Here is a 7940-nt window from a genome sequence, read left to right as displayed (position 1 = left end):
GATTCTGCTTTTTTTTTTTTTTTTTTGAGTTGGAGTCTCACTCTGTCACCCAAACTGGAGTGCAGTGGCCGCTCCCGGCCACCGCAGCCTCGACCTGCTGGGCTCCAGCAATCCTTCCGCCTCAGCCTTCCAAGTAGCTGGAGCTACAGGCATGCGCTACCACGCCTGACTAATTTTTTTTTTTTATTGTAGAGATGAGGTCTTGCCAAGTTGCCCAGGCGGGTCTCGAACCTGCGGGCTCAGGCAATCCACTCATCTCAGCCTCCCAAAACGCTGGGATTACAGGTTAAGCCACTGAGCCCGGCCCACAGGTGCTTTTAAATGTGCATCTTCTGTTGCTGCTGATGATGGTAAGGACGCTGCTGCTACCTACTGGTCCTACTGCTAATGGCACCTAACATTATGTGCCACTTTCCACAGGCCAGGCACTTTGCAAATTAATTCATTTAATTGTTTCAGCGAACCTGCAAAGAAGGTATTATCACTATATACATTTTATAAATCAGGGAATTGAGGCTCTGGGTGCTTAAGTAACTTGCCCGAAGTCTCATAGCTAATCTAACTCCAGTGTCTCTACTCTTAAATTATACGTGTGATCAGATGCTTATTTGGACAGTATCTGTCCTCTAATTTTCTTGTCCTTCTTGACTTCTAGTTTTTAAGTGGTTCTTCACAAGCAGTCACTGTATCTTAGCATCCAGCATGATAGTGGGGTTCAGCCCCAGGCAGTTCTGGGGTTACCATGACAACAGCTACCATTTCCCAAGCCCAGTGCTAAATATTCCTGCTCTTTCCTACAACCCTGGGAGTTGACCACTATTATCAGCCCTATTTTACAAGTAAGAAAACTGAGGACTAGAGAGATTAAATAACATGTCCAAGACCACACAGCTATGAGTGGATGGTAAAGCCAGGAATCACACCCTAGTCTGCCTGACTCCTTCCTGTGACTGAAATCACTACTCTGCTAGAGGTCTCGGCCTATTGCCTCAGTGGCTGCATTTGGCCTACACACATATTTTGCTTGACCTGCAAGATGTTAGATGTTTTTTTGTTAGGGATTAGGTTTGGCTGTTTTTGAAAAAATGTGCCCCTAGTTGTTACATGGTGGCTGTCAGCAGGAGTCAAGTAGCAGCTGACCTCTTTGGGCTGGTTGGAGATTCTCACTCTGCCTCGCTTCACTCATTACTTGCCCTGCCTGTTGTGGTTTTCAGTACAGTGAGATATGAGAATATAATCTGCCTTCTCCTACATACATAGGCACCAGAGTCACCTGTGGGACTTTTACCAGGGTCAGGTACCAGAATCACCTACGGGACTTTTTTTTTTTTTTTTTTTGAGTTGGAGTCTCACTCTGTCGCCCAGACTGGAGTGCAGTGGCCGCTCCCGGCCACCGCAGCCTCGACCTGCTGGGCTCCAGCGATCCTTCCGCCTCAGCCTTCCGAGTAGCTGGAATTACAGGCATGCACTACCACACCCAGCTGATTTTTTGATTTATTGTAGAGATGAGGTCTCGCTGCCCAGGCGGGTCTCAAACCCGCATGCTCAGGCAATCCACTCACCTCAGCCTCCCAAAGGCGCGGGATTATAGGCTGAGCCACCGAGCCCGGCTAGGGACTTTTTTTCACACTGTGCTTTTCCTGCTTCTCCGCCATCCCAACTATTCTTCTACTGACAGTGGTGAGACAGTGCCCTATAAGAGTTCGTTGTTTCTCTATGTTGTGTTAGGGTAGGATAAAGATGAAAAACTTCCATATCCCTGTTTCCCAAAAGTCATTTGTGCCACACTAAGCTGGAAAGACTGTAGAATTAAGGTCAGAACTGGATTCAAGTCTTGCCTCTGCCTCTGACTTACATGAGCAAGTCAACTGACCTCTCAGTATCTCAGTTTTCTCCTCTGTAAAATGGAGCTAGTAATCCCTGCCTGCTCACTTACCGCAGTACAGAATGGTACCGAATGGCGCCAATGAGATCATGACTCGGAAAGTACTTTACAAGCTGAGAATTCACTTGTACAGGGTAGTTACCATGCTGAGCATCCCTGACCTCTAGGAAGCTTAGCTGGATCCTCTGCAGGGAAAAGAGTCTACATTCCTGGGAGGCTGGACTTGTGCCCTGGGCCACATGATTGTGTTTGTAGGAGACAGCCCCAGGGACTTCTCCAGGGATTGGATACAATTGGAACTGTGTCACTGGGGCCACCCTGTCAGTATGGCCCTTTTCTCCTTATCTTCCCAGCACTCTCCCCCCTGTGGAGGTGGCCTATGCTGAGCCATGTCTGCCCTCCAGTGTGTCTACTCCACAGGCATCTGCTAGGGACCTCAAGGCTCAACGGGGACTATGAAGGAACCATCTCAAAAAGCCAACTAATCTCTAAGACTCAACTAATCTAAACTGTAGTGTGTCTGTGTCAGAGATGTGATTCAATCATTAATTGTACCAAATTCTCTTACCACTTGCTCTGTGCTAGGCCCTGCACTGTATGCTGGAGGTGAACAGGCATTTCATAGATGGATATGGCTGTAGTTGTTACTGAAGTTGCCCCCAGCGGCCTGAGCTCAGGGGCCTAAAGCAATGATACATTAGGCTATGAAGCTGGAACAGATTCATGCACCTCCCATGCTAGGCTAGGAACTTTGGGCTTTCTCTTACAGGTAGTAGGGAGCCATTAAAGGTTTTTGACAATGCTCAGGGAGATTCTATTAGCTCATGGGAGGAGAAGCAGGAGGGTGAGAACATGATGAGTTTAGTGTGGGATGTATTGAGTTTGAGGCTCTGTAGAACATCCTGCAATTGCCATGTGGTAGGCATCTGGTTCTATGAGCCTAGACTCAGGAAAGTTCTTGACTAGGGTTAGAGATCTGAGAGTTGTTGGTAATTAGGTGATAGCTAGAAGATTGACTATGAATAGCACCATACAAAGGGAGAGGGGAAGGATGAAAAGTGGTTACAGAGGAGCAAATGGGGTTCAGAGGAAAGTAATTTGTTTATTTCCTCAGTAGTAAGGAAAGTAATTTGCTTATTGCTTCATTTTACAGATATTTATTGAATCCTTCCTATGTACTAGGAACTATTCTAAGTCCTGCTATATCCCAGGGATATAGCAGGGAGCAAAGCACTCATGGAACTTACATTCCTGTGGGCAGATTCAGAAAACAAATTAATATGTCAAGTGGTGTCAAATGCTATAAGTAAAAATAAAACAGTATCAGGAGACTAAGGAGTCCTGAGAGGTGGTTGCTATTTTATATCAGATGGTCAGGGAAGGCCTCACTTGATAAGGTGACCGTTGAACTGAGACCTGAAAGAAGAAAGAGAATGAGCCAGGCAAATGTATGAAGGAACAGTGTTCCAGAAAGAGAGAACCTCATGTGCCAAGGTCCTGAGGCAAGAGTATACTTGGCATGTTGAAGGAAGAACAGAGAGGCTGGTGTGGCTGAAGTAGATTCAGGAAAGAGGAGTGCACTAGAAGGCTAGAGAGTGTAAGAAATGTGGTTCTAGGAAGAAGAGAGATCAGGTAGGGCCATATAGGTCATTGTAAAACCTCTATGGGAATGACTTGGAAGGTTTCGAGCCAGGATGACATGATCTGACTTATGATTGTCTGACTTCTGCGGTGAGACAGGTTGGAGGCAAGAGCAGAAACAGGGAGATGAGTTAGGAGATGGTTGCAGTTATCCAGGAGGGATAGAGTAGGGGAGATGGTAGTGGCTGGGATTAGAATGCTACCATTAGAGGACTGAGAAATGGTTGGGCTCTGGATGTACCTCGGTGGTAGGGCCAGCAGAGTTTATTGATAGATTGATTGAAAAATATGAGAAAAAAGAGGAATTGAGAATGACTCAAGATTTTGACCTAAGCAGCAAGAAAGATGGAGCTGCCACTGGTAAGATCAGTAGATTTTAGGGGAGAATTAGGAATTCAGCTTTGGACAGGGTAAGTTGGAGCTATCAGGTAAGACAGTAGTAGCAGCACTAAGGCCCCCATTTTAACTCCTTTCCCTTATTCTGGATTCCAGGTTCGTCTGTCTCTCTACACACTAACTTTCTCATCCCTGGCACATGAGCTGGGCCACTAGCAGCCTCCCCACACTGATATCTAACTCTAGCCCTCTGCCCCTAGGTTGTGCACAGGGACCTCAAGCCCAGCAATATCCTATATGTGGACGAGTCTGGGAATCCCGAGTGTCTGCGCATTTGTGACTTTGGTTTTGCCAAACAGCTACGGGCTGAGAATGGGCTCCTCATGACACCTTGCTATACAGCCAACTTCGTGGCACCTGAGGTGAGTGGTCCAGCCTTCTTAGCTGCAAGAATGAGAGAGAACTGGGATCCTTGTGTTCTCTGGAAGCCCCTCCCACTCCCCACATTGGCCAGGACTCTAGCCTCTGTGACCTTGGCCCAGGTTCCAAGGGAAGATCTAACCCATAGCTGGGATCCTTGTCCTGTCCTTTGGGGGAGTAGCAGACAAGCCTATGGCCACATTCTGCTGCCCCCCAGACTGACCACCCTCCCCTGCCTCACTGCTAGGTGCTGAAGCGCCAGGGCTACGATGAAGGCTGTGACATCTGGAGCCTGGGCATTCTGCTCTACACCATGCTGGCAGGGTGAGCACCCCCTGGTCTGGACCCCTCCCCCCTCCTCCAGGCCTAGCGTTTGGGCAGGGTGGTGCTTGCTGAGAGGAGAGGTTCAGCCCTGCCTCAGGATGGTCTGAAGATGGAAACATGACCCTGCCTTTGGGAGCTCCATCAGGGGAGCACCCAGTCTGAGGGGGTGACACAGTCTCCCACTCCACCCCTAGCCCCAGCATGGAGGCCAGAGTCTCACCCAGACTGTGGGGGCTTTTCTGCAGATACACTCCATTTGCCAACGGGCCCAGTGACACACCAGAGGAAATTCTGACCCGGATTGGCAGTGGGAAGTTTACCCTCAGTGGGGGAAATTGGAACACAGTTTCAGAGACAGCCAAGGTGAGTCTGTGAGGCCTGCACTGGGCTCGTTTGGAGGAAAGAGGCATGAACAGCTTTCCTGAAGCTGCATTTCTCCAAGTGGAATATTCCACAAGTCCCCACTGCTATATTTCTCCTAGTGGAAGATTCCCAGGTGGGCCATTCCCTGCCCTACCTTGTTGGAGTAACTTGGTGATCATTCACTGGCCCTTCTCATGTTCTGTAGGGCACAGAGGGCTGCATAATCACAGTCCCTGCCTGGTGGAATCTTAGTGTGGCAGAAGATACAGGCCTGCACATAAGGAACAGAGATGCCAGGTGACAGAGAGAGGCGAGTCCTCTTGAAGGGGTACGAACAGTGGAGGCAAGAGCAGAGCAACTGATCATGCTGAGCAGAGAGCCTTCCAAAAGGAGATGGCATCTGAGCATTCAATGTTAACAAGTTTCTGGTTATTAGGAACCTCTGTACCTGGCACTGAATTGAGTTCTTTATGAACAGTGCCACCTCACACAGGCCTGTGAGGCAGCTATTGTTATTCCTGTTTGTCAGAGGGGAAACAGGCTCAGAGAGTTGAAGTAACTTGCCCAGGGCACTCCTTTGGTGAGTAGAAAAGTCAGGTTTTGAACCTGAGTCTGCCTGACTCCAAACCTAAAGCTCTTCCCATCTTCCCACATGGCTTTTTTAAGGTAAAGGAGAAAGGGAAGGGCATTCCAGGGAGAAGGGCCTAGAGCAACAAAGGCCCAAAGAAAGGAATGCTTTGGCAGTGCTTAGGGAGCCCTGAAGCAGAGTGAAGAATGAATTGCAGGGGCTGTTGCAAGGCTTCAGGCAGGAGGTCATGGAACATGGTTGCCTTCCTGTTCCCCATCAGCAGGATGCTGCTGTCTACTTCCCTGCAGCTCTCCCACCACCCCCTTGCCTTCTGTGCCCCCAGGACCTGGTGTCCAAGATGCTGCATGTAGACCCCCACCAGCGCCTCACAGCTAAGCAGGTCCTGCAGCACCCATGGGTCACCCAGAAAGACAAGCTTCCCCAGAGCCAGCTGTCCCACCAAGACCTACAGCTTGTAAAGGTATGATCGCCCTGCGCTGCTTGGCACCAAGGGGGTCAGGCCAAGGTGGTATGGGCAGAGCCGGGAGATAACTGTTTGTATCAAGCACCATGAGGTAGGACAGAGGAGAAGACAACACAGCCCTACCCTTAGGGAGCCCAAGTCTGACAGGCCTCCAATCCTCCGGAGGACACAGCTTTTAACCTCTGAAAACTCCAGATCATGCATCTGTTCCCCCTTGAACATCCCACCATGGTGAACTGCCTTTCCTGCCTTCTTTCTCAGGGAGCCATGGCAGCCACGTACTCCGCACTCAACAGCTCTAAGCCCACTCCCCAACTGAAGCCCATCGAGTCATCCATCCTGGCCCAGCGGCGAGTGAGGAAGTTGCCATCCACCACACTGTGAGGGCCCAGAGCATTCAGGCCCCAGGGCGGGGCTAGCCTGATGGAGGCAGCATCCTTCCCAGAGGGAGCTGGAACCCCAGGGCGCCCGGGAAGCAGCCAGCTCAGATCACCCCAGTGAGGGTATGAGAAGTGCCTTCTGCTCGCCCAGGGCGGACTCTCCTCAGCTCAGGCACTACTGGTTGAAAGTGATTCACTGTACAAACTCTTTTTTAAGGAAAAAAATAACATCAACCACCACCGTGGATTTTTACGAGATCCATTGCCTTTTGGGGAGCGGAAGTCGCCAGTGTGGCCCCAGGAGGGGCACTGAGTCACACTAGACTGACTGTAGACTGACTCTCTGTGACTGAGACTCCTTAGAACAGCTTTGGGATCCTACCCTTGGGACTCCCACGGTTGGCCATCTGTAGCCATCTGCACACACCTCCAAGGCAGTCCAGCGTCACCTCTCAGAGACTCTGACTGTTTTGCAGAACTTACTCTATCCCCAGTCATCTCCTTTTCCGTTCTGTTCTGCTGGGGGGTCTAGAACCATTTCCTGTAGAGGAGAGGACCTACACTCTGCTAGCTCCCAGCTCCAGGCACCAGCATTCACGTTGACCCCCCCCCCGCTGTGGGTCCCCTGCAGTCAAGTTGGGTGGCCCTAAGGGAGAGGGTGTGGAAAGCACTTTTTGGCTGACTTCTATTGGGGTCTGCCACAGGACAGTTCACAGGAGGCCAGTGGGGCAGGTCATGAGGGGCAGGGTGTTTTTTTTTCTTCATATCTTCAGCTGGTAACTCAGGGTTCATCTGTCCATAGCCTTTCTAATAAACTTACAGTTGAGTTGAAACACACTCTCCTCCACTCTTCATCCCTGAATTTGTCCTCTCTTTGCTATCGGGTGTTGAGGTCCTTGGCAGTGACAAGAAATGGGTCCAGCTGCTTGGAATCAGATCATTTGGGTAATCCCACTGGCCCTGTCCACACTTTCCTGTCATGGGATTCCATTGTAGTATTGGTAACAGTAATGGTATTATTAACCACTAGTGACTGGGTAGCGGGCACTATGCATGGACCTTATACATATAGTTAGTTAATTTAATCTTTTTTTTTTTTTTTTTTTTGAGTTGGAGTCTCACTCAGTCGCCCAGACTAGAGTGCAGTGGCCGCTCCCGGCCACCGCAGCCTCGACCTGCTGGGCTCCGGCAATCCTTCCGCCTCAGCCTTCCAAGTAACCAGAACTACAGGCATGCGCTACCACGCCCAGCTAATTTTTGATTTATTGTAGAGACGAGGTCTCGCCAAATTGCCTGGGGCTGGCCTCAAACCCACAGGCTCAGGTAATCCTCTTGCTTCAGCCTCCCAAAATGCTGAAATTACAGGCTGAGCCACCAAGCCTGGCCAGATGCTATTATTATCCTTATTTTATAGATGGGAAAACTGAGGCTCCTAGAAGGGAATGACATTTTCTCATGCAATAAATATTCTCTAAAAATTAACTGGGCGTGGACACATCTGTATTCCTAGCTATCTGGAAGACTGAGGCAGGAGGATTG

The 7940-nt window shown here is 49.7% G+C and overlaps 1 protein-coding gene across 3 annotated transcripts in view; it reads left to right on the top strand.

Annotated features, from left to right (window-relative positions):
• The window catches only part of RPS6KA1 (ribosomal protein S6 kinase A1), a 28298-nt gene extending 21208 nt beyond the window's left edge, over positions 1-7090 (top strand). For 2 of the 3 annotated variants that reach the window (XM_008073040.2, XM_008073039.2), the window contains exons 17-21: positions 4123-4284; positions 4530-4606; positions 4852-4969; positions 5881-6018; positions 6283-7090. In XM_008073040.2, the coding sequence (XP_008071231.1) occupies positions 4123-4284; positions 4530-4606; positions 4852-4969; positions 5881-6018; positions 6283-6405 (618 nt within the window). In that variant the 3' untranslated portion in view covers positions 6406-7090. The remainder of the gene's footprint in view (positions 1-4122; positions 4285-4529; positions 4607-4851; positions 4970-5880; positions 6019-6282) is intronic. The other variant, XM_021706460.1, reaches the window with a different exon arrangement.
• The last annotated feature ends 850 nt before the right edge of the window (positions 7091-7940 follow it).

The sequence above is a fragment of the Carlito syrichta genome, unplaced genomic scaffold, assembly GCF_000164805.1.
Source record: "Carlito syrichta isolate Samal-C Ts95f unplaced genomic scaffold, Tarsius_syrichta-2.0.1 Scaffold315614, whole genome shotgun sequence".
Classification (NCBI taxonomy): domain Eukaryota; kingdom Metazoa; phylum Chordata; class Mammalia; order Primates; family Tarsiidae; genus Carlito; species Carlito syrichta.
The sequence above is the reverse complement of the archived record's forward strand: the minus strand, read 5'-3'. Positions and strand labels throughout refer to the sequence as shown.